This window comes from Chiloscyllium plagiosum, unplaced genomic scaffold, assembly GCF_037043375.1.
Source record: "Chiloscyllium plagiosum isolate Xiang-an unplaced genomic scaffold, Cpla_swu_hap1 HiC_scaffold_10, whole genome shotgun sequence".
Lineage (NCBI taxonomy): Eukaryota > Metazoa > Chordata > Chondrichthyes > Orectolobiformes > Hemiscylliidae > Chiloscyllium > Chiloscyllium plagiosum.
The window spans coordinates 25,270,975-25,298,936 of NW_028270148.1; the positions used below are offsets into that span (position 1 = coordinate 25,270,975).

The 27,962-nt window shown below is 40.4% G+C and overlaps 1 protein-coding gene across 1 annotated transcript in view; it reads right to left on the reverse strand.

Moving 5' to 3' along the window:
* slc30a6 (solute carrier family 30 member 6) overlaps positions 1-27,962 on the reverse strand; it is a 169,364-nt gene that overhangs the window by 89,850 nt on the left and 51,552 nt on the right. The window contains exon 5 of the mRNA XM_087991219.1: positions 1,919-1,961. Within this exon, the coding sequence (XP_087847345.1) occupies positions 1,919-1,961 (43 nt within the window). The remainder of the gene's footprint in view (positions 1-1,918; positions 1,962-27,962) is intronic.

The window sequence follows — 27,962 nt, forward strand, 5'->3', positions numbered from 1 at the left end:
ACTCAAAGCATTGACTGCTATTTATTGTTTTCAAAGTAAACAATTTTGAATCGATTTTTACAAAAATGTAGGAATTCAAATACTGAATTGGCAAGAGAGATTAATTGTAGGAAATATACCAAGGCATAAATATTTTATTCAAAGACACTATTTTCAGAAACAAACTACATATTGCAATAAAAACCAAGTACCGTAGAAACTAAGCATCTGTGGTGAAACAGTAATGACGTGAGTCCAATGACTTTTTTTGGAAAATAATATGAGTTGTCTCCAATCACAAAAAAAAACACTGAGTTTTGAGAAGATGTGTAGCTCAGGTTGAGGTTTTGGATGTAGATTTGCTCGCTGAGCTGAAAAGTTCATCTCCAGATGTTTTGTTATCTTACTAGGTAACATCTTCAGTGGACCTCATACAAAGCAATATTGAAAATTCTTGCTTTCGATTTATATGTTTGGGTTTCTTTGGGTTGGTGATGTCATTTCCTGTGGTGATGTTATTTTCCTATGGTGAAGTCACTTCCTGTTCCTTTTCTCAGAGGTGGTAGATGGGGTCTAACTCAATGTGTTTGTTGATAGAGTTCCGGTTGGAATGTCATGCTTCTAGGAATTCTTGTGCGTGTCTTTGTTTGGCTTGCCCTAGGATGGATGTATTGTCCCAGTTGAAGTGGTGTCCTTCCTCATCCGTATGCGAGGATACTAGTGAGAGAGGGTCATGTCTTTTTGTGGCTAGTTGGTGTTCATGTATCCTGGTGGTTAGTTTTCTGCCTATTTGTCCAATGTAGTGTTTGTTACAGTCCTTGCACGGTATTTTGTAAATGATGTTAGTTTTACTCATTGTCTGTATAGGGTCTTTCAATTTCATTAGCTGCTGTTTTAGTGTTGGTGGGTTTGTCCCACTTTGACTGGGACAATACATCCATCCGAGGACAAGCCAAACAAAGACAAGCACGAGAATTCCTAGAAGCATGGCATTCAAACCAGAACTCTATCAATAAAACATGGAGTCAGACCCCATCTAACACCCCCTGAGAAAAGGTACAGGAAGTGACTTCACCACAGGAAATAACATCACCAACCCAAAGAAACCCAAACATATAAATAGAAAGCAGGAAGTTTCAGCATTGCTTCGCATGAGGTCCACTGAAGAGGTTACCTAGTAAGGTAACAAAAGTCTGGAAATGAACCTTTCAGCTCAGCCAGCAAACTTACATCAAAATAAAAACACTCCACGGTTATGTGGCAGAACAATTTAACGCATTAATTTCAAAATTACAAAATATGATGTATGCAACACGTTTTTACTACAATTTTCAGAATGGAACAAAGGATGTTCCTAATCACAATTCTGTTAACCAGAAGGAACTATAGTAAGCAGACATCAGGCATCATCCCACAGAAAGTAAAGCTTGTAAAGTCTATTCATGTGGCAAGGTGAAGTCACCATGGTGCCAGAGAACTATTGGGCTGGTCCCTCGGGAGAAAGCCGACTGGTGGTGGGTTTAAATGGAGGGTCTCAATGCCTTAGTTGAGGGATGAAGTCAATAAGTGGGACATTCATGTTGACCTCAGCCAGTGAATTAAACACACGCTAATAGTGTCACTTTTGCATCATCAACCACATGTGGACAACCAAGCAGCTGTGGTCGGAACAGCAGAGGTCAGGAAATAGGTCACCTGTTCACCCTCCCTCATAGAGGTGTGCGTTTATGAAAAATAAAATCCATGAAGTGAATAAAATTTAAAAGCAAAACTGATCAGTTGATGAAATCAGTCACAGTAAAAACTAATTCCGAATATATTTCATAACAACCATTCACAAGGTCTGGCAAAATAAAACCTCACTTCTATCAATTAATCTTCAATACCAGCATACACAATCACACTAAAAACTGATGTACATAATATTAAAAAAAATTACCTGAAAAAATCAAAAATGGTAAGATATGTGTAAGCAGTTAAAGCTGTAGAGAAAACGAGAAAAATATCAAATTAATATTTATATTTTGTCAAGTACACTTTTTTTCTTAATTCACAGCAATAAATGAAGTTGTGGCATAAGTTATAAAAGCAGGTAACTATACAAAATGTTGGTTAGACCCTAACTTTTCATAGTTCTCGTCACCATACAAAAGGAAGGATGCAATTGCACTAGAGGGGGTGTAAAGCAGATTCACCAGGATGTTGCCTGGGTTGGAGCATTCAGATATGAAAAAAGGCTAGATCAGCTCAGATTGTTTTCTTTGGAGCACAGAAAGTTGAGGGGGAAGCTGATAGAGGTGTATAAGATTATGAGTGCCATGGATATGGAGAATAAAAAGCAGCTGTTCCCTTTAGTTGAAAGGTCAATAACAAAGGGGTATAATTATTAAGTGAAAGGCCGGAGGTTTAGAAGGAATGAGGAATAGCATTTCACTAAGACACTCTTGAACCATAGAAGCAATCATCCCAACATCCACAAATGAAGCTGCATTAGAACATTATTTCAACAAGCCACCACACAACTGCAGCACAGGGGAACTACGCAGAGCAGAGGAAAATCACCTATACAGTGTATTCAAAAAGAATAGGTACCCAATGAACGCAGTCCACTAATTTCTGAGCAACAAACCCAAACAAGCAGACAAAATAAATCCAGAAACCCTAGTCACTCTCCCCTGCGTTAAAGGCATCTCAGAAATGACTGCCAGACTACTCAGCCCCTTGGCATTATGTTAGCCCACAAACCCTCCAATACAATAAAACAGCAGCTAATGAACTTTAAAGACCCAACAAGCAAAATTAATGCCATCTACAAAATACCGTGCAAGATCTGTAACAAACACTATATTGGATAAACAGGCAGAAAACTAGCCATCAGGATCCATGAACATCAACTAGCCACAAAACGACATGACCCACTTTCACTAGTATCCTTACATACAGATGAGAAAGGACACCACTGACTGGGACAACACATCCATCCCAGGACAGGCCAAACAGACACTCATGAGAATTCCTAGAAGCATGGCATTCCAACCTGAACTCTATCAGCAAGCACATGGGCGGCACGGTGGCACAGTGGTTAGCATTGCTGCCTCACAGCGCCAGAGACCCGGGTTCAATTCCCGCCTCAGGCGACTAACTGTGTGGAGTTTGCACGTTCTCCCCTTGTCTGCGTGGGTTTCCTCCGGGTGCTCTGGTTTCCTCCCACAGTCCAAAGATGTGCAGGTCAGGTGAATTGGCCATGCTAAATTGCCCGTAGTGTTAGGTAAGGGGTAAACGTAAGGATATGGGTGGGTTGCGCTTCGGCGGGGCGGTGTGGACTTGTTGGGCCGAAGGGCCTGTTTCCACACTAAGTAATCTCATCTAATCACATGGACTTGGATCCCGTTTACTGTCACCTCAGAAAAAGAACAGGAAATGACATCACCATAGGAAATGATGTCACCACAGGAAATTGCATCACCTGCCCAAGGAAACTCAAAACACACAAATAGAAAGCGGGCCACACCACCAGTGCTTCATTTGGAGGTTACCGAATATGGTGACGAAATGTCAGAAAACAAACCTTCCCACTCAGCAAGCAAACCTACATCCAGAACCTCAACCTGAGTTACAAATCTTCTCAAAGCTCACTAACTGCTTTTCGTCATTTATATAACTGATTTAGAACTGAACATAGGAGGTATAGTTAGTAAGTTTGCAAATGACACCAAAATCAGAGGTGTAGTGGACAGCGAAGAAGGTCATCTCAGAGTACAATGGGATCTTGAATGGCAGATAAACTTTAATTTAGATAAATGGGAAGTGCTGAATTTTGGAAGGGCAAATCGTAGCAGGACTTATACACTTAATGTTAAGGTCCTGGGGAGGGTTGCCGAACAGAGACCTTGGAGTGCAGTTTGATTTTTCCTTCAAGTTGGAGTCGCAGTAGATAGGATAGTGAAGGCGGCATTTGGTATGCTTTCCTTTACTGGACAACGTATTGAGTTCAGGAGTTGGGAGGTCATATTGTGGCTGTACTGGACATTGGTTAGGCCACTTTTGGAATACTGTATTGTGTGCAATCATGGTCTCCCTCCAATAGGGAGAATGTTGTGAAACTTAAAAAGGTTCAGAGAAAAAAAGATTCAAGGATGTTGCCAGGGTTGAAGGGTTTGAATGATCAGGAGATGTTGAATAGGCTGGGGCTGTGTTCCCTGCAGCGTCGAAGACGGAGGGGTGACTTTAAATCATGAGGGGCATGGATAGGGTAAATAGACAACGTCTTTTCCCTGGGGTGGGGAAGTCCAGAACCCGAGGGCATAAGTTTAGGGTGAGAGGGGGAAGATTTAAAAGGGACATCAGGGGCAACGTTTTCATGCAGATGGTAGTACATATATGGAATGAGCTACCAGAGGAAGTGGTGGAGGCTGTTCAATTTCAACATTTAAAGGGCACCTGGATGGGGATATGTTTAGAAAGGGATTAGAGGGATATGGACCAAGTGCTAGCAAACGGTATTAGATTAGTTTATGTTATCTGGGTGGCATTAACAAGTTGGACCAAAAGGTCTGTTTTCGTGCTGTACATCTCTATGATTCTAAAAGGGTGTTGTGGGTTGTGAATGCACTGCCTGGGAGGAAATCTCACAACTTTTAAAAGCACTTGAAGTGTCATAACATTTGAGAGCTATGGGCCTAGTGCAGCAAAGTGAAACTAGTATAGGTAAGACGACATTTTTTGCAGTAGAGACTTAGTGGGCTGAATGTGATTCCATGAATATTTCTTTGAGTCTTATGTAAACAGTTGAGTTTAAGAATCTCTCTAACCTGAACATTCACAATTAATTTTGTACTCAATAACTATTTAAAATATACATGTTGCAACATTCCTGATGAAGGGCTTATGCCCAAAACGTCGATTCTCCTGCACCTCAGATGCTGCCTGACTGGTTGTGCTTTTCCAGTACCACATTCTTCGACAAAGAATTAAATGTGCCAGATGAATGCAGACTCAAAACTGATAACATTAATTCTATCACAGATAGAGATTTCCTTTAGGTAATTCAAAAATAATTGTATGCAAATTGAACACAGCAGAACACTTCAATCCTGCAACATTTAAATTTTCTAAAGTCAGTATTAGCTTTGATTAGGAAACATATAACTGACAGACTTTACTTTGTTGGTTACACAGACAGTAATGTTACCCTAATTTAATTCAGGAGGATTCAGACAAAATGCATCTGGTGGATTGGACTGAAAATGATCCTATTAGTAAGATAGCTAACTATTAACCCTAATAGGGGTAGTGTTCATAAAGATTTCTACTTTAATCCATTTTACCTCAAGAAAAGTAATCTCTACTACAACGTGCAAGGTTAAACCTAAGAGTATACAAAAACTGATACTCATGAAGGACTCGAGCACATGGTGAGGACAGTGCAGCAGAGTGAGAGAGAGAACCTGCACAGTTACTGCCTTGGCTGTTTGAATTCGTGTATCGCTGGACATCGGAGTGCATCTGGGAAAATTAACAAACAGTGAAATTCACAACTAATCTTAGAGGAACTGATGGGCGAAGTTCACAGCACAGAATCAGATTTGTTAATTATTGTTTTAAGTCTGTCCAAGAGAAAGGCTGCAGTAGTAAGTATAGTGGATTTTTTCTTGATAATATGTTTTTGGAGATAAGTCTCTTGATTAAACTTAAAATATAAGCCATAACTATTAATTTAACCTGGGGGCAGTGTTTGTAGAGAAATAAGACCATGTTTTCTGGATCTGTAGATTATGAAGAAGCAATAAAGGCCTTTGCAGTGATATGTACTTGTTGTCAGATGTGGGAGTTGAAGGGTTACTGCGGATTATATCTGCCATAAATGCTGTTGGATGTAAATCTTATCAGATCGAGTGAATCGGTTGGAGAGACAGACAGAAGCGATGAGGAATTTGCAATAGCAACAGTATGTGATGGATGGTAGTTATAGGAAGGGAGGAAAGTCTCAGATACAGTCACATAGATGGGTTAACTCCAGGAAGGGTGAGAGAGGTCAGCACCTAGGGCAGGAGTCTTTTGTGGATATACCTATTTCAAACAGGTATGCTGTTTTGGAAAATGTAGGGGGTGATGGATTCTCAGGGGAACGTAGCACAAACAGCCAAGTTTCTGGTATTGAGACTGGCTCTAATGCAACGAGAAGTACATCGGCTTCCAAGAGGTCAATTGTGTTAGGGGATTCCGTAATCAGAGGTACAGACAGACGTTGCTGCGGCCAGCAGAGAAAAAGCAGAATGGTGTGTTGCTTCCCTGGTGCCAGGATCAAGGATGTCTCAGAAAGGGTGTGGAATGTTCTAACAGGGGAGAGGGGCCAGCAGGAGGTCATTGTCCACATTGGAACAAACAACATTGGAAGGGAAAAGGTTGAGACTCTGAAGGGAGATTACAGAGAATTAGGCAGAAATTTAAAAAGGAAGTCCTCAAGGGTAGTAAGATCTGGATTACTCCCAGTGCTACGAGCTAGTGAGGGCAGGATTAGGAGGATAGAGCAGATGAATGCATGGCTGAGGAGCTGGTGTATGGGAGAAGGATTCACATTTTTAGATCATTGGAATCTCTTTTGGGGTAGAAGTGACCTGTACAAGGAGGACGGATTGCACCTAAATTGGAAGGGGACTAATATACTGGCAGGGAAATTTGCTAGAACTGCTTGTGAGGATTTAAATTAGTAAGGTGGGAGGGGTGGGAACCAGGGGATAGTGAGGAAAGAGATCGATCTGAGACGGGTACAGCTGAGAACAGAAGTGAGTCAAACAGTCAGGGCAGGCAGGGACAAGGTAGATGAACTCAGGGCATATTTAGGAACATGGGACTGGGATATCATAGCAATTACAGAAACATGGCTCAGGGATGGGCAGGACTGGCAGCTGAATGTTCCAGGATACAAATGCTACAGGAAGGATAGAAAGGGAGGCGAGAGAGGAGGGGGAGTGGCATCTTTGATAAGGGATAACATTACAGCTATGCTGAGGGAGGATATTCCTGGGAATACATCCAGGGAAGTTACTTGGGTGGAACTGAGAAATAAGAAAGGGATGATCACCTTATTGGGATTGTATTATAGACCCCCCAAAAGTCAGAGGGAAATTGAGAAACAAACTTGTAAAGGGATCTCAGCTATCTGTTTGAATAATAGGTAGTTATGGTAGGGATTTTAACTTTCCAAACATCGACTGGGACTGCCATAGTGTTAAAGGTTTAGATGGAGAAGAATTTCATTTGTGTGTACAAGACAATTTTCTGATTCAGTATGTGGATTTACCTACTAGAGAAGGTGCAAAACCTGACCTATTCTTGGAAATAAGGCAGGGCAGGTGACTGAGGTGTCAGTGGGGGAGCACTTTGGAGCCAGCGACCATAATTCTATTCATTTTAAAATAGTGATGGAAAAGGATAGACCAGATCTAAAAGGTGAAGTTCTAAATCAGAGAAAGGCCAATTTTGACGGTATTAGGCAAGAACGTTTGAAAGCTGATTGGAGGCAGATGTTCGCAGATATAGGGATGGCGGGAAAATGGGAAGCCTTCAGAAATGAGATAACTAGAATCCAGAGAAAGTACATTCCTGTCAGGGTGAAAGGAAAGGTTGGTAGGTAGAGGGAATGCTGGATGACTAAAGAAATTGAGGGTTTGGTTAAGAGAAAGAAGGAAGCATATGTCAGGTACAGACAGGATAGATCTAGTGAATCCTTAGAAGAGTATAAAGAAAGTAGGAGTATACTTAAGAGGGAAATCAGGAGTGCAAAAAGGGGACATGAGATAGCTTTGGCAAATAGAATTATGGAGAATCCAAAAGGTTTTTACAAATATATTAAGGACAAAAGGGTAACTAGGGAGAGAATAGGGCCCCTCAAAGATCAGCAAGCCAGCCTTTGTGTGGAACTACAGAAAATGGGGGAGATACTAAATGAATATTTTGCATCAGTATTTACTGTGGAAAAGGATATGGAAGATATAGACTGTCGGGAAATAGATGGTGACATCTTGCAAAATGTCCAGATTACAGAGGAGGAAGTGCTGGATGTCTTGAAATGTATAAAAGTGGATAAATCCCCAGGACCTGATCAGGTGTACCCGAGAACTCTGTGGGAAGCTAGAGAAGTGATTGCTGGGCCTCTTGCTGAGATATTTGTATCATCAATAGTCACAGGTGAGGTGCCAGAAGACTGGAGGTTGGCAAATGTGGTGCCACTGTTTACGAAGGGCGGTAAAAACAAGCCAGGGAACTATAGACTGGTGAGCCTGGCCTCGGTGGTGGGCAAGTTGTTTGAGGGAATCCTGAGGGACAGGATGTACATGTATTTGGAACGGCAAGGACTGATTTGGGATAGTCAACATGGCTTTGTGTGTGGGAAATCATGTCTCACAAACTTGATTGAGTTTTTTGATGAAGTAACAAAGAAGATTGATGAGGGCAGAGCAGTGGATGTGATCTATATGGACTTCAGTAAGGCATTCAACAAGGCTCCCCATGGGAGACTGATTAGCAAGGTTCGATCTCATGGAATACAGGGAGAACTAGCCATTTGGAGACAGAACTGGCTCAAAGATAGAAGATCTTTGTGGTGGAGGTTGTTTTCAGACTGGAGGCCTGTGACCAGTGGAGTGCCACAAGGATCGGTGCTGGGCCCTCTACTTTTTGTCATTTACATAAATGATTTGGATGCAAGCATAAGAGGTACAGTTAGTAAGTGCAAATGTCACCAAAATTGGAGGTGTAGTGGACAGCGAAGAGGGTTACATCAGATTACAACAGGATCTTGACCAGATGGGCCAATGGGCTGAGAAATGACAGATGGAGTTGAATTCAGATAAATGAGAGGTGCTGCATTTTGGGAAAGCAAATCTTGGCAGGACTTATACACTTAGTGGTAAGGTCCTAGGGAGTGTTGCTGAACAACGAGACCTTGGAGTACAGATTCATAGCTCCTTGAAAGTGGAGTTGCAGGTAGATAGGATAGTGAAGGTGGTGTTTGGTATGCTTTCCTTTATTGGTCAGAGTATTGAGTACAGGAGTTGGGAGGTCATGTTGCGGCTACACAGGACATTGGTTAGGCCACTGTTGGAATATTGCATGCAATTCAGGTCTCCTTCCTATCGGAAAGATGTTGTGAAACTTGAAAGGGTTCAGAAAAGATTTACAAGGACGTTGCCAGGGTTGGAGGATCTGAGCTACAGGGAGAGGCTGAACAGGCTGGGGCTGTTTTCCCTGGAGCGTCGGAGGCTGAGGGGTGACCTTATAGAGGTTTACAAAATTATGAGGGGCATTGATAGGATAAATAGACAGTCTTTTCCCTGGGGTCGGGGAGTCCAGAACTAGAGGGCACAGATTTAGGGTGAGAGAGGAAAGATATAAAAGAGACCTAAGGGGCAACTTTTTCACGCAGAGAGTGGTACGTGTATGGAATGAGCTGCCAGAGGATGTGGTGGAGGGTGGTACAATTGCAACATTTAAGAGGCATTTGGATGGGTATATGAATATGGGCCGGGTGCTGGTAGGTGGAACTAGATTGGGTTGGGATATCTGGTCGGCATGGATGGGTTAGACTGAAGGGTCTGTTTCCATGCTGTACATCTCTATGACTCACCTGCATTTGAAAATCATTACCAGCTGAAGATTGCTAAAGCTATTATGACCATCCTTTACATGAAAGACTGGTACTGTGCTTCAGACTGCACATGGTCGCTCTTTTACTGACTTGAGTACTGCAGCAAGTTCATAGCTTGTAAAGTTGTGCGAACCATTTCTTAATTCAAGGATTAGCACACTGACCTTGGGAGGCATTTCCTCAGTCAAGGGTTCCACTTATCTCCAGGTGCTCATCTCACCTGATACCATCTTTGAACAGGTTGATTAGAAAATATCTCGAGTGGCCACATCACTGGTCCACACTCACCGCTAACTAGATAAAAGCACTGAAGGAGTGTCATCACCGAACAAGTCCTTCAATAGAACAAGAACTGTAATATTTAAACTGAAATTTACAGCAATGCTGGAAAAATTTTTAAGTAATTTGTTTTTTCACTATACTTGAAAGTTAGGAAAAGAAATTCCTTCCATTTCAAAAACAGAAGTCAAAAACAATTTCCAAATATTATAAGTAACAGTACAGAGATGGAAAACAGCAATAGAGTCACAGAGATGTACAGCCTCCACCACTTCCTCTGGCAGGTCATTCCACACACGTGCCCCTTAGGTCTCCTTTACATCTTGCCCCTCTCACCCTAAACCTATGCCCTCTAGTTCTGGACTCCCCAATCCCAGGGAAGGGACATTGTCTACTTATCCTATCCATGCCCCTCATGATTTTGTAAACCTCTATAAAGGTCACCACTCAGCCTCTGACGCTCCAGGGAAAACAGCCCCAGCCTATGCAATGTCTCCCTATTGCTCAAACCCCACAACCCTGGCAACATCCTTGTAAATCTTTTCTGAACCCTTTCAAGTTTCACAACATCCTTCCGATAGGAAGGAGACCAGAATTGCACACATGACCTCCCAACTCCTGTACTCAATACTCTGACCAATAAAGGAAAGCATACCAAACACCACCTTCACTATCCTATCTACTTGCGACTCCACTTTCAAGGAGCTATGAACCTGCACTCCAAGGTCTCTTTGTTCAGCAACACTACCTAGGACCTTACCATTAAGTGTATAAGTCCTGCTAAGATTTGCTTTCCCAAAATGCAGCACCTCGCATTTATCTAGATTAAACTCCATCTGCCACTTCTCAGCCCATTGGTCCATCTGATCAAGATCTTGTAATCTGAAGTAACCTTCTTTGCTGTCCACTACACCACCAATTTCGGTGTCATCAGCAAACTTACAAACTATACCTCTTATGCTCACATCCAAATAATTTATGTAAATTACGAAAAGTAGTGGACCCAGCACTGATCCTTGTGGCACTCCACTTGTGACAGGCCTCCAGTCTGAAAAATAACCTTCCACCACCACCCTCTGTCTTCTACCTTTGAGCTAGTTCTGTATCCAAATGGCTAGTTAGTTCTCTCTGTGAGATCTAACCTTGCTAACCAGTCTCCCATGGGAAACCTTGTCTACCGTCTTACTGAAGTCCATATAGATCACATCCACCGTTCTGCTCACATCAATCCTCTTTGTTACTTCTTCCAAAAACTCAATCAAGCTTGTGAGACATGATATCTCGTGCACAAAGCCATGTTGACTAGCCCTAATCAGTCCTTGCCTTTCAAAATACAAGTATATCCTGTCCCTCAAGATTCTCTCCAACAACTTGCCCACCACCGATGTCATGCTCACTGATCTATTATTGCCTTGCTTATCTTTACCACCTTTCTTAAACAGCGGCACCACGTTAGCCAACCTCCAGTCTCTGGCATATCACCTGTGGCTATCAATAATTACGAATATCTCAGCAAGGGGCCCAGCAAACACTTACCTAGCTTCCCACAGAGTTTTAGGGTACACCTGATCAGGTCCTGGGGATTTATCCACTTTTATACATTTCAAGACATCCAGCACTTCCTCCTCTGTAATATGGACATTTTTCAAGATGTCATCATCTATTTCCCTACATTCTACATTGTCCATGTCCTTTTCCACAGTAAACGCTGAATGAAAATACTTGTTTAGTATCTCCCCCATCTCTTACGGCTCTGCACAAAGGCTGCCTTGCTGATTTTTGAGGGGCCCTATTCTCTCCCTAGTTATTCTTTTGTCTTTAATATATATTTGTAAAAACACTTTGGGTTCTCCTTAACTTTATTTGCAAAAGCTATCTCATGTTGCCTTTTTGTTCCCCTGATTTCCCTCTTAAGTATACTCCTACTGCCTTTATTCTCCAAGGATTCATTTGATCGATCTTGTCTAAAGCTGACATATGTTTCCTTCTTTTTCTTAACCAAATCCTCAACTTCTTTCATCATTCAGCATTCCCTACCAGCCCTTCCTTTCACCCTGACAGGAATATACTGTCTCTGTTAACAGAGAAATTTGTTGCACTCTCAATCATAGAATATTATTGACAGTGATGAGAAAAACATGGAGATAAAAAGGCACAAAAAATTATGGTTAAAAACTGTCTGAATACTATTTTGGATGACTAAAGAAAATGGCAGCACTCGGTCATGTTTGTAATATTCTGCCAATGTACAATTGTGCATCAATTTATCTAACAAATTCAACCTCGTCACAGGAGAAGGGCAACCAAAACATCCATACCCAAAATTAATTTAGGAACAGGCTAATCTTTTGTTCCTGGATTTCTTTATGTTTAAACTCCATGGGACAATGCACTTTGCCATCCTGATCCGATCTAAAGGCAAATCAGAATTCTTACTTCAGAAAAGCTCTTTTCAAATGGCTTGCACTCAACCAATTTAAAATGCAACTCATTAATTACTGAAATACATGTCATGGGGATCTGAAACCAAAGACAGCATTAAAAAAGAAATGTAGTCCCATGTTGAGTAACATGTTTAAGAGTAGCAATGTGTCACATTGAGCAGTCCAAGTTGAGAAATAATGTAGGTTTCAATTCTTATTCCATTATTCTTGATCTCAGGTGTGCTGTTGTGCGGACTAATCAAAAAGCCAGACAACTCCTTACAAAGCACATGTATAACAATGGAGAATATAATGTTGGAAATGAAAGCCTCTTTCACAGCAGTAATTCTGCGTGTGTTCTCTAATTTCAATGTCCACCAGCACAGCACCCTCAACACCAGCATGCGATGGTAAGCATCAGAAGCCGTCTGACCTACTTTGTTTTTCCAGTACCACACTCTCGACTTAGAAATTCTGTGGTTCACTTGCATTTATAAATTTACTGGTTTCCCTGCTTTGGCTCCTCTGTATTAGCATAACTAAAATATTTTTCATTGGGTACATGGCAGACATCTTATTGGAATTCATACTGACAGCATACATTATCAATATTTTCAGTATTTAGATATCTCATGTATACACCACCATCTCAATAAAATGATAAAAATATAAAAACAAGGCTAATGAGTATTAAGGTGGGCAGAGATTAGACACATGAATCACAGAAGCATGCAGTAAGAAATTAATGCATATGGCTGAGTTTGAATAACTTGTATGACAATTTATAAATTTAAGTTTTAGAGGGCATCGCGTAATTGAAGGAAATCCACCTTGTTCCATTACACTACTTCTAAAAGTATCAAATGGTCACTGCAACTTAAATGAGAACCATATTACTATTACAACAAGTAAAAGCTGATGAACAACCTCTCAAGATACCAATGTCCTGAGATCAGCACTTCGTTACGAAGATTTAACACACTGGAAGGCAGTCAGAAATGAGAAATTTTATACAACACTTCTGATTCTGCCTCATCCTTCCATCTATTCCCAATTCACAAACAGGAACTGCAAACTTGTAGGCAGTATGCTATTTCATATGCAAATTTAATTGAGTTTTTTTTGAAGAGGTTACCAAAAAGCAAGAACAAGGCAGCGAGGTAGGCATTTTCTACATGGACTTTGGCAAGGCCTTCAACAACGTCCCACATGGTTAGTAAGGTTAGATCTTATGGGATCCTGGGAAAGATAGCCAATTGGACACAAAATTGGCTTGATGGTAGAAGGCAGAGGATGGTGGTACAGGATTGTTATTTGGACTGGAGGCCTGTGACCAGGATCATTTCTGGGTCCATTGTTGTTTAGTCATTTATATCAGCGATTTGGATGAGTATATTGGAGGTATGGCTCGTAAATTTGCGGATGATGCCAAAATTGGTGTCAGAGTGGACTGCAAAGAAGGTTAGCTAAGGGTACAATGAGATCTTAATCAGTTAAGGCAATGGGCCGAGGAGTGGCAGATGGAGTTTAATTTAAATGAATGCAATATATTGCAGTTTGATAAGGCAAAGCAGGGCAAGACTTACAAAGTTAATGGAAGGGCCCTGGGGAATATTGATGAAAAGAGGGAACAAGGAACTTTCATTGATCCTTGAAAATGGCATCGCAGGTAGACAGGGTAATGAACGCGGTATTTGGCATATTTGCCTTCAGAGCACTGAATATAGCAATTGGGATGTCATGTTGTGGCTGTACAAGACATTTACGAGTCCACATTTAGAATACTGTGCAAATTCTGGTCATCCAGCTACAGGAAGTATATTGTTAAACTAGAAAGGATACTGAAAAAAATTACAGTGGTTGCTAGGACTTGAGTCATAAGGAGAGGCTGCATAGACCAGAACTTTTTTACCTGGAGCTTTGGAGACTGAGGAGTGACCATATGCAGGTTTATAAAATAATGAAAGGCATTGATAGGTTGAATAGCCGTGTTCTTTTTCCAAGGGTGGGAGAGTCCAAAACTAGACACCATACATTTAAGGTTAGAAGGGAAAGATTTAAAAGGGACCTGAGGGGCTACCTTTTCATGCAAAGGATGGTGCGTGGATGGAATGAGCTGCCAGAGGAAGTGGTACAGGCAGGTACAATTCCAACATTTGAAAGACATTTGAAGGGCAAAATGCAGGCAAATGGGATTAGTTCAGTTTAGGATACCTGGTCAGCATGGACAAGTTGGACCAAAGACACTGTTTCTGTTTCTATGACTCTGTGACCGCAAGAGCTGAACTTTGACATCATCTAACCACTTACTCTGAAAATGTATTGTCTCAGCCAGCTGTTAACAGAATCACAGAATTATTATGGTACATTAAGTGATCATTCAGCCTACCATGTCCACACCAGCTCTCCAAATGAGCAATTGATCTAATGTTCATGACAATCACAGCCAGAAATCCACTGGGAGTGTGGGGATTGAAGAAGAATGTGAAGGAGAGATATCTTCCCATTCATGAATAAATTGATGCAGAAAAAGATTTTTTTATTTTTGAACCTACAATAATTCATTTAGGTGGTCTGGAAAAACAGCCATTTATGCAGCTCATGCTTTACAGAACTGGTACATAGTTGCAAATACAGGCATTATATCAATTTATTTTGCTTCCTCATGATCAATTTATTTCTCCATATGAGGGAAAATTTAATTTTGGGAGATTCAGATGGATCTCTGACTGCACATAAAACGATTGCAGCAACAGCTATTTTAAGTTATCCTTCATAAATCAGTCTTTTTGTAACATAGTCCTCACGCAACAACCTAGACAACAAAAAAAAAGGAAAACAAGTATAACTCCTGGAGTCTATGACTTTTTTTGCTCCGTATGGCGGCTTCTGTAGAGAATTGTGCCAAATTAATTTAGTGAATGTAGAGTGAAATTATCCTTTGAGGTCGATCTTGTGAACAACCTCAACCTGAGCTACAAACCTTCACAAACCTTGCAAAAATCTTGTGAACAGTTAAGTGGACTAGTCAAAGCTGGACAATTAAGTTTTCACTAAAACTTTACAAATCAACACCTGAATTCACTACACTTTCAAAATACCAAGCTCAGCACCAGTTAAGGTTAATGACTGCAGACAAGGCCTTTCAGGAAAAGACACAGTAAGACTCCATATGTTTCTGGCTCAGTTGAAGCACTTTGGTGGCCAAGCATTGCACACTACTGTCTCAAAGCATCACTGTATCAACAGGATAAGGTCAGTTGTGTATGTTTACAAAAGTGGCCAATCAAGATAAAAGAAACAAGAACAATAAAGGTAAATTAATCTATCTTTTTGGTTTAATTTTTAATGCTGACTGCAGAACACAAGACAAACATTCATTTACTCCGCGCTCTCATTTTATTTGTGCCATTTTATTTCCTACCCAAGGGACAGATACATTTCTTACATAACTGCAGCCCTGTTACCAAGGGATCAGCAATGTTAAAGGCTCTGCCCTTTCCCATCCATCTATGCTACATTTAGCCTGCTCCCCTAGTAGAGCTGCAACTGAGCCAATAGAATGGTGTAGAAATATTCGATTTCCAATATCAAAATCTTAGCTAGTTTTCAGACTTAAAGCAGGAGATTTGCAAACTACAGCATTCTGCTGTCATTGCTTCATGAAACACATATCGACCACTCAGTGTCGGATATCGTAAAATGCTCTGCATTAAAAGAGAATTCTTCAATAAGTAAACTAAAAGCTTTATTGACTGAAAACAAGAATCCACTTGGTATACTCTGAAAAGAAATTTAAGACTTTAAAAGGAAGCTTTGCGTCAATGCGTCCCTGCAAAGCTACCATTAGTGGCTGTGGACTCAGGCTGATAAAGGCAGCCGTCTCCTAATAGTCACTGAGACAATCTTCCCACTTTAGCAAACTCCAGACATCCAGATGGATTGAACTGTCATAACATTACAGCAGATACTGTCAGCTAGGCTGTACAGATTTCATATCTCATCTGAAATTTCCACTTTGCTGCTCCACAGCACAGTCTGTAAGTTAAGTCTGTTTACTAATGTTCTGCCAGACTGCGTTTGAAGGTTAATAAAGTATATTTGTACAACTGCAGGGAAAAATTTTAAATGCATTAGTCCATTTCCCAAGGTGGTGCTCACATACAAAGTTTATTTTAATTAAATATGTCTCTTGTTGTAATGATCCTCTAACTTCTCATTCCCAACATTTGCCTCAGTCTCCCCTAATTGTACAGTGTATGGTTCAATTGTTGTTGTCTCTGTAACCATGACTTCCTCCTTCTCGCTCAGCCTTTTGGTCTTGTACTTCACAAATATTGCATTATTGATTTTGTTTGCATCTTTTACATTTCAAAAGTAAATTGCTTACAATAAAATACCAGCAAGTATGACAGATGCAGTGAAAATGTGGACCAACAGTTGATGAATGTTTACTGGTGAGAGAGAAACAGCAGCTGGAGTCATGCTAACATGAACAAAAACAGACAGGGAAATCAACAGCAATGAGCCAAATGGGCAAGGTGTCACAGTGTTGGGATCTGGTAGATCAACTGAAATAGCATATGACTGGGCTATAATATAGAGTTGGGGAAAAGAAAGAGAAAGTGAACCATTTACTCAGGACATATACACAGCTGTTTAAAATCATCTCCAGATTAGCCAGATCTCAGCAAGAAAGGTGGGACTGCCACCTTCAGTGTTAAAATTCTATGTTTTCATACACTATTAGGAAAACTTATGAAACGTAAATAAATCTCTGCATGTGTAATTGATAGCAATAAGTTAGGAACATGACATCTTGCTATTTGGGACATCAGATTGGTCCGTCAGATTTTCCTGGGCAAAAAAGCCAAAATGTTGAAGACAAAATCTGAAGCAAAACAAAAAACGCTGGAAACATGCACATTAAGAGATGTGGAGTGAAAACAGTTAATTGGAAGAATTGTAACATCTAAACACACTCATAGCTGGGGTAGGCTGGCTGCAGCCTGGGAACTCTCAGTTTAACATAATGGAATTTGGCATGGTTGAGCTTAAAATACACAGTATTGAAGAGGAAAGGTATGAGGAATGATAAGTATGATTGATCATTTTGAAGAAAGAAATACTTTTTAAGAAGTTCAGCAGAATCTACCAATCTTAATTATGGATACACATTTACTTTCCTAAAACAGTTCTTTGATTTATGTACTCCACCCAGGAATGCACTACCTACCTTTTGTCAATGGCTCAATTGACAGCATTTTTGTCTCTGACACAGCACTGCAACACTACAAACTCAAAAATGACATTCTTAAATGATGTCTGTTTTGTCGTCTAAGCAAGATGTAAAAGAAGCAATGTCTCCCCCTTGCTTGTGGCACATTGGTGGTGTCCTGTTCCCTGGACTGGGAGGCCTGGGTCAAAGTCCAACCTGCTCCAGAGAAGTGTAATAACACCCACAAATGGGTTGATTTGAAAAGCTTTTTAAAAAAATTATGCAATGATGTTATTTTGAAGAAAAGCAGGCGAGTTATCATTGGTGCAGCTGAACTGGCAGCTTCTCAAAGTGACCAGACTTTATGGATAATTTCCTTAAGGTAATCAAAATTTAACAACAATATCTGACAGCTAAATAAACACAATGAAATAAATTAAACCACAAATTTCACATTTCAGAAATTATGTTATTAAATTTTTAAACCCAATTTTAATGAAATATCTGCAGCTTTAAAATCTTACACGGTTTCATTTTTTTCCATCATAATTTAACTTGCATTACTAGTGAGTTTATTGCATGTTATCAGAAGTAATTTCTGGCGGAATAACTTTGAAGTCTCATTCACACATTCAGCTAGTAAAATACTCAAGATTCAGAACCTATCATCTCTGTTTAATGCCAAATCTCAAAATGACCATTACCTTTTCAAAATGGGATTTAAAATGATTGCAAGTTTAGGGGCACATTTCCACACAATTAACATAAAAAAGATACAATCTTCCCTCTTTGTTGTTGGTAAAGGGATGGGGACAAGTGGGACTGCTAAAGAATGGAAAAGACTCCGCACTGGCTGCATCTTGTGAAAAATTCATAAACGTGGATGCTGAAAAGTATTTACTCTTGTGGGAAAGAAATGGACTAGGAAACACAGTTAAAAGGGGTTTCTATTAAGGTAGAGGTGAGAAGAATTTTTCTCTTTCAGAGGGTTATGAGTCATTGGAACTCTTGTTCTCAAAGATTGTGGAGGTATGGTCACTGAACACCTTTTGTTTTAAAAAAGTTGGTTGACTCCCATGCTAGTTACAAATCAAGGGTACTCAGGTTGGGCAGGAATGTGAAATTGAGACCAAATTTAGATCAGTCAAGAGAGGCTTCAGAGATTAAATGGTCTACCCCTGGTCCTAATTCTTACGTTAATACTAACCAGGCCTAAAATCTCAATGAAAAATGTCTGTAGAGATTTCTATTATTGTAATCTTTACACATGAAAATAATTGATGGCAGCCAACAATTTAAAAAAAAACTTCCATTTATGAAAGTCTATTAATTGTTGATAAGTGGGTTTTAAGCTAAACGTTGCAAACAAGTAACTTATTTTTGCAGCAGAGAGCGGCGGGAGCTGGGCGGAAGTGAAGTCGGAGCGCAGAGCTGGTCGAGAAGGTAAGTGATTGTTATTTGAGTGACAGTGAGGCAAGGAATAGGGAGAGAGTGCAGTTGAACATGTGGCTGCAAGGATGGTGGAGGAGGGAGGGCTTCAGGTATTTGGACAATTGGACTGCATTCTGGGGAAGGTGGGACCTGTACAAGCAGGACGGGTTGCACCTGAACCAGCAGGGCACCAATATCCTGGGAGGTAGGTTTGCTAGCACTCTTCGGGGGGAGTTTAAACTAATTTGGCAGGGGGATGGGATCCGGACTTGTAGTCCAGCAAGCAGGTTAGCTGTTTTTCAGGATGTCGAAGAATGTAGGGAGGCTGTGGAGAAGGTAGCACTGACAGGGAATACTTGCGGACACAGAGATGGGTTCAAGTGTGTATACTTCAACGGAAGGAGTATCAGAAATAAGGTGGGTGAACTTAAGGCGTGGATCGGTACTTGGGACTACGATGTTGTGGCCATCACGGAAACGTGGATAGTAGAGGGACAGGAATGGTTGTTGGAGGTTCCCGATTACAGATGTTTCAGTAAGATTAGGGAGGGTGGTAAAAAAGGAGGGACGTTGCTAATTAGAAATGGTATAATGGCTGCAGAAAGGCAGTTCGAGGGGGATCTGCCTTTGGAGGTAGTATGGGCTGAAGTCAGAAATAGGAAAGGAGCAGTCACCTTGTTGGGTGTTTACTATAGGCCCCCTAATAGCAGCAGAGATGTGGAGAAACAGATTGGAAAACAGATTTTGGAAAGGTGCAGAAGCCACAGGGTAGTAGTCATGGGCGATTTCAACTTCCCAAATATTGATTGGAAGCTCTTTAGATCAAGTAGATTGGACGGGGCGGTGTTTGTGCAGTGTGTCCAGGAAGCTTTTCTAACTCAGTATGTAGATTGTCCGACCAAAGGGGAGGCCATATTGGATTTGGTACTTGGTAACGAACTGGGACAAGTGATGCTTGTTAGTGGGTGAGCATTTTGGTGATAGTGACCACAATTCTGTGACTTTCACCTTGGTTATGGAGAGAGATAGGTGCGTGCAACAGGGTAGGTTTTACAATTGGGGGAAGAGTAAATACGATGCTGCAAGACAGGATCTGAGGAGCATAAGTTGGAGGCATCGGCTGTCAGGGAAGGATGTCATTGAAATGTGGAACATTTTCAAGGAACAGATACGACGTGTCCTTAATATGTATGTACCTGTCAGGCATGAAAGAGATGGTCGTGTGAGGGAACCTTGGTTGACGAGGGAGGTTGAATGTCTAGTAAAGAGGAAGAAGGAGGCTTACATAAGGTTGAGGAAACAAGGTTCAGACGGAGCACTGTAGGGATACAGGATAGCCAGGAGGGAGCTGAAGGAAGGGATTAGGAGAGCTAAGAGAGGGCATGAAAAATCTTTGGCGGGTAGGATCAAGGATAACCCCAAGGCCTTTTATGCGTATGTGAGAAACATGAGAATGGCGAGAACGAGGGTAGGTCCGATCAAGGACAGTAGTGGGAGACTGTGTATTGAGTCGGAAGAGATAGGAGAGTTCTTGAATGAGTACTTTTCTTCAGTATTTACAAATGAGAGGGACCGTATTGTTGAAGAGGAGAGTATGAAATGGACTGGTAAGCTAGAGGAGATACTTGTTAGGAAGGAAGATGTGTTGGGCATTTTGAAAAACTTGAGGATAGACAAGTCCCCCGGGCCTGACGGGATATATCCTCGGATTAAGGGGGGAGCAAGACGGGAAATTGCAGAGTCGTTGGCAATGATCTTTTCGTCTTCACTGTCAACGGGGGTGGTACCAGGGGACTGGAGAGTGGCGAATGTTGTGCCCCTGTTCAAAAAAGGGAATAGGGATAACCCCGGGAATTACAGGCCAGTTAGTCTTACTTCGGTGGTAGGCAAAGTAATGGAAAGGGTACTGAGGGATAGGATTTATGAGTATCTGGAAAGACACCGCTTGATTAGCGACAGCCAGCACGGATTTGTGAGGGGTAGGTCTTGACTTACAAGAATTCTTATTGAATTCTTTGAGGAGGTGACCAAGCATGTGGATGAGGATAGAGCAGTGGATGTAGTGTACATGGATTTTAGTAAGGTATTTGATAAAGTTCCCCATGGTAGGCTTATGCGGAAAGTCAGGAGGCATGGGATAGTGCGAAATTTGGCCAGTTGGATGGAGAACTGGCTAACTGCTCGAAGTCAGAGAGTGGTGGTAGATGGTAAATATTCAGCCTGGAGCCCAGTTACAAGTGGAGTTCCGCAGGGATCAGTTCTGGGTCCTCTGCTGTTTGTAATTTTTATTAATGACTTGGAAGAGGGAGTCGAAGGGTGGGTCAGTAAATTTTCAGACAATACGAAGATTAGTGGAGTTATGGATAGTGAGGAGGGCTGTTGTCGGCTGCAAAGGGACTTGGATATGATGCAGAGCTGGGCTGAGGAGTGGCAGATGGAGTTCAACCCTGTCAAGTGTGAGGTTGTCCATTTTGGAAGGACAAATAAGAATGCGGAATACAGGGTTAACGGTAGGGTTCTTAGTAACGTGGAGGAGCAGAGGGATCTTGGGGTCTATGTTCATAGATCTTTGAAAATTGCCACTCAGGTGGATAGAGCTTGTAAGAAGGCCTATGGTGTATTAGCGTTCATTAGCAGAGGGATTGAATTCAAGAGTCGTGAGGTGATGTTGCAGCTGTACAGGACTTTGGTAAGGCCACATTTGTAGTACTGTGTGCAGTTCTGGTCGCCTCATTTTAGGAAAGATGTGGAAGTTTTGGAGAGGGTGCAGAGGAGATTCCAGGATGTTGCCTGGAATGGAGAATAGGTCGTACGAGGATAGGTTGAGAGTGCTAGGCCTTTTCTCATTGGAACGGCGAAGGATGAAGGGTGACTTGATAGAGGTTTATAAGATGATCAGGGGAATGGATAGAGTAGACAGTCAGAGACTTTTTCCCCGGGTACAACAGAGTGTTACAAGGGGACATAAATTTAATGTGAAGGATGGAAGGTATAGGGGGATGTCAGGGGTAGGTTCTTTACCCAGAGAGTGGTGGGGGCATGGAATGCGCTGCCTGTGGGAGTGGCAGAGTCAGAATCATTGGTGACCTTTAAGCGGCAATTGGATAGGTACATGGATAGGTGCTTAAGCTAGGACAAATGTTCGGCACAACATCGTGGGACGAAGGGCCTGTTCTGTGCTGTATTGTTTTATGTTCCATTATGGATTTTAATACTTGAAAAGTATTCAAAGCCTGCATCATAAAATGGGGGAAATATATGAAGAAAACTTAGTTGAAATAATTATATAAAATCAAATGGTATCTGAATACAAAGCACATAGGAAAATATTTCACGGAATCTGTCAAAAACGTGTATGATAAATAAGACCCTTGCTGTACTTTGGTAATTTAGTATCACAGATACTACAATGAACTAAAGGCATTAGAGTAACTAAATGGATAGGAGTGAGGACCTGTCAGAACTCGAACTCATATTACATCCGGAAACTGAGGTCACTTTCCCATGAGGATTAATCCACAACAAAAAAATGATAAAACCACCATTCGGCATTTCTTTTTTTTCTATGAGGATCAACACTAAAATTCACTCAATCTTTTTTGTACAGTTATCCCCTATTCTACCTCTTAACAACAATGTATATTAATGTGAACTTGCCGGTACATAACTCCATTATTAGTGAAGCATATTTGCTTTAAAGCAGTGGTAGAGTGGGGAATCTGAGGCAAGTTTGAGTCATGTTCTGAAACATCGTTTTCTCTCAAAAATAAAATTATTTCAAGTTCATTACACTTGTAATTGCTTTTACCATGAAAACCTTCAAACAATAATTAATAATGTAGTTTTTAATTACATTGTGCAAAAGCAGGGTTGATTACTGTAACAGAGCATGAAGTGGCAAACGTGAACGAGGAAGACAAACATTGAGATCACTCAAACAAAAATTAAAGGAAGTACGAGAGAGAAAATAGAGAGGATGCGAGAATGAAAAGGTCAAGATGAAAAATATGGTCTACCCATGACAGATGGCTGAATGTTTTTGATTCCTCATTTTGTCTGACAATGAGGTCACTCATTCAATACAGAAAAATAGATAACACACCAGAGAAAAGCAATGACTGAGTGAAAACAGAATAAGTGTATGAGACAGGAAAAGGAATCCAGTAGGGGAGAAAATGGAAAGCATACATGCAAGAGCAAAACTGTGAAAAACAGTGCAAAACATCGAACTTGACAGAAAAATAAACCTGAAATGCTGAAAGTGCAAAACAAAGATGAAGATATGAGAAAGGAAAATACTGAACATGAGTACAGGTAGTTCTCCTATAACACAATGGTTGCATTCTTGTGAAATCCCGCATTATAGTGTTGGCGATGTAATCGTGTTTTTGCCAACAGGTTTTAAAAGTTTGCGCTTCAGAAAGTGTCCCCCAATTCGTCAATCGCATTACAGTGAATTTGCGTTAACGAGATGTGCGTTATAGCAAGCCGACCTGTATAAACATTGCCAAGATGGTAAAAAAAATGGCAAATACAAATAAGCAAGACTGAGAACATGAAGAAGAAATGAATCAGTATGCAATTAGATTAGATTCCCTACAGTATGGGAACTGGCCCGTCAGCCCAACAAGTCCACATAGACCCTCCGAAGAGCAACCCACCCAGACCCATTCCCCCACCCTATATTTACCCCTGACTAATGCACCCAACACTCTGGGCAATTTAGCATAGCCAATTCACCTGACCTGTACATTTTTGGATTGTGGGAGGAAACCGGAGCACCCAGAGGAAACCCACCCAGACATGGAGAGAACGTGCAAACTCCACACAGACAGTCCAGAGATGGGAATTGAACCCAGGTCCTGGTGCTGAGGCAGTAGTGATAAACACTGAACCACCATGCCGCCCAAAGGAACTGAATGCAAAGGGAGAAGTGTCAACCTCAAAATGAAAATAAGTAGGTGATAAAACAGACTGTGAGGAGGAGGAAGTAAAGCAGTGAAGAGCACGTTGTGAGAAATAGTGCACAAAAATAAAAATGATGACCACGTACAGAAACACAGAGCAGGTTAAACAGAATTAACCATGATTTCCACAGAGCAAGAGAGCGAATATACAAGTATCAAACTCTAATATAAAAGTAAAGTCCTGAAAATGCTGGCAATCTGAAATAGAAACAAAAAAAATGGAAAACCCGTAGAGAGAAAGAGTTAATGCTTCAGGTAAATGACCTTTCATCCCAATAATGTGCTCTGATAAAAGATTATTGAACTAAAACGTTAACTCCGTTTCTTTCCATAGATGCTGATTAATTCTAGCAATTTTGTTTTCAGTGTCAAACTGTTCTATTAACATTCCAAGTAGTGTAGGATGAAAATTCATAGGACATTCAAAAAAGAATTAAAAATGCAAAGCCAAAATAACTCTAATTGAGGTTTTGCATTAGAAATAAACAACTACTCTGGTAAATGATTGCATCATTCAGACGGACGTTCAAATTTGATTAAGGAAAGCAAGTAAATTTGCCTTTGAGGGTCAATCATTAAAGGAAATCAAGTTATACATTGAATTTTGCACATAATTTTGTCTTCAGGGTTATGTGGATATTATTCCGGAACATTGGCTCACTGCCTCAATTTGAGCAATCTGACTGGGTTTCAAATCATCTTAAACATCTCTCTATATACACTGACATACCTAAGTGATTAAGTGTCAATAGCAGATTGAAACCAGAAGTCAAGCTTCAAATGCTGCAGGTAACTATTCCCAGATCATGTAATAATTGCTCTTTGTCCAAGTTCTCTTGGGATCGATGCCTGTGGTTACTGGCTTTTGGTTCTGAATTTGATAATGATTGTTCTTTTATACACAACTATTCAGACTAATGTTGGTGGTTAGTCGCATTGTTGGTCCTTGAGTCATTCAAATTTCAGATTTTTCTTTCCAAATTCCTTAATGGATTTTATTAATTTTACTGTTGAACACATTAACTTTCTAAACATCCCTTTCCTGAGCAGCTAATTTACTCTCTTTTAATCTTATGATTTTATTATACTGCAGGGTTGCTGCCCTAAACACCAAATATGCTGTTGATTGAATTCCATCAGGATAAAGATTCAAGTAATCTTGTCGTCAGAAAAAGTAACAAAGCCATACAATTTTGTTGTTGCTTCTGCTCCAACATCCAATGGTTTTGGAGTTTAGATCCACTCCTTGGCCAGAAGATTGATTGGTGGTTGGTGGCAGGCTGTCCAACCTGTCAGTTCATCTACACAAGACATCAATATTGTGATAATGCTGTTTGCAAGAACCATCCCAATGTTTTAGGGAATATTCATGAAGATTAGGAAAGAATCATAAGCAACTGTGCATCAACTTTGTGAGAGATTTTCACTATGTATACAAATGTTAGTCTGACATTTACAACTTTGCTGCATCTCACAAATGCACAGTTGCCTGTTGCTGATGTCACCAATTAGCGACAGAAAATTCACGACATTAAGTCTTTAAATGTAATATCAAACAGATGCTGCATTAATGGAAATTTTCATGACAGCAATCAAGGCTTTTTATATATTCAGTAAGAGTCTCAAAGGATATAGGTGGGTAAATGGAGGTGAAGTGCAGAAGCAGCCAAGATTTAATTGAATGGTGAGACATGCTCATGGAACTGAATGGCCAACTCCTGCATTTACTTGGACCAGATCTATCTTTTTTTAAACACTAAAGCTTTTATGCTGGTCTTTTTGTACCTTAAAACAAAGAGTCTCATAGAGATGTAAGTGATTTGAAAACATTATAAATCTCAGGGGTAAATGTAAAACTTTCACTGTTAACCACAATTAATGGAGACGGCAGCAGATCTTTGTTGAAACTTACGACATCAAAACTAAAGGACTCATAGGCATATAAAATTTTATATCCTTTCAAGAAGAACCCATTCAGTAAAATCAGCATTGCTTAATATTAGGGTGAATATTCAAATGAATGAATTGGCAGAATTAAAATTAAAATCAATTTAAACGTTAATTATGCTTATTCCTTGTTCTCTATGGATTCACATACTCGTGAGGTCAGCTCCAGACCATTATTTTTCATGGACTCATCTGATCTGATTGCGTGGTTCTTTGCGGTAGAGAGGAAGATTTTGTGGTACTGGTATCGACAGGATCTGTGCCCCTAACCCCCATAGATATCAAAGATTTAGTGTACTGAAAAATAATAAGCCTATAATATACAAATTATAAAAATGGAGCATCTGCATGATAAAGAAAATTTATATGATCTATTACAACATAAAAGCGAAGTACTGCAGATTTCATAGAATCCCCACAGTGTAGAAACAGGCCCTTCGGCCCTACAAGTCCACAGTGACTCTTGAAAAGTATCCCACCCAAACCTATTCCCCATTACTTTACATTTACCCCTATCCTACACATCCCTGAACATTATGGGCAATTTAGCATGGCCAATTCACCTAACCTGCACATCTTTGGATTGTGGGAGGAAACTGGAGCACCTGGAGGAGACCCATGCAGACACGGGAAGAATGTATAAACTCCATACTGACAGTCACCAGAGGCTAGAATTGAACTTGGGTTCCTGGTGCTGTGAGGCCACAGTGCTAACCACTGAGCCATCATGCCGCCCAAGAGCAAAGCCTTCGCTCTGGGCAGTTCCGAATCACCAACTTTCTGCTAAACAAGCTGAACACGCTGAGCTATTGCGCCACAGATTCTGAACATCTGAAATAAAACAAAGTGCTGGGTCTGGCAGCATCTGTGGACAAAGAAACAGAGTTAATGTTTTGAATCCAGTAGGATTCTTCTTCAGAATTAGTGATCTATTATTGTTAGAATACCTCATGCCACTAATTGTATTTGTGATAATATCAGTGTAGTATGAAATCACAAAATTGGAATTGATCAAGAAATAAAATCATAAATGAGTTTTTAACACTAATACTGTATTAGTATACAGGTGTAAAACTGGTCCTTTGATGTTTCTATAATATGAATGGAACTTTTTTTAAACAACAGGCAATTTCAAATCAAGTTCCATTTGCTACTAATATCAGCCAGTCTCTGAATTTAATCTCTGAAGTAGTTGCAGCGTTAAATTATGATTACCCAATACTTTTCTAAGTGAGTTTCACTGTTATAGGTTCCTTTAAGAATGAGAAGAAGGACTTATGCCCGGAACGTCGATTCTCCTGCTCCTTTGATGCTGCCTTACCTGCTGCGCTTTTCCAGCAACACATTTTTAAGCTCCTTTAAGAATGACTAATGTTGAAAACAAGATGAAGTGTGTTACCAGACCTAAAAATATTTCAATATACCAGCAATTTAAACCGTTATGGAACTGGAGAAAGCTGATTTCATCTCACTTAAAATTATTTTCAACCCAAAGAAAATTAGATAAAAGAAATCACACCTCTGGACATTAACCGAACATTATTCAATGCCCTCTACAAATTATAATTTATAAGGATGACAACTGAAATTAGAATATTGTATATTACATGTTATGACACCAGTTGGTGGCAATTCTGAACAGTCTGATCCCATGGTGAATCCTGGCTTGATGGGTCATAATTTTCAATTTTGCAGTTGATTAGTCATTGAAGATATTCAAATGAAATTGCCAATGATTTTTAACACAAGAACACAAATTTACTATGTGAAAGAAATAAAGATATGTATAAAGCCAGTTTAAAAAAATCTCAACTAATAAGCAAAAAGAAAGTTTCCCAGCATATCCCTTATGGATACTCAATGTCAGAGAAATATTACTCCTACCTCAAAGTTCTGACTCAACTGACTCTTGCCAATTGTTCTTCTTGGATTACTGTTATAGTTTATGAGTTCTTTCCACTTCCCTTGGCCTCAACTTGTTTTCAGTTCTGACAATTTGAAAACTTCTGTACAAACTCTCACAGCTTCATGACTGTATTAATTAAAACACTTTTACTCGGGTGGCTGTT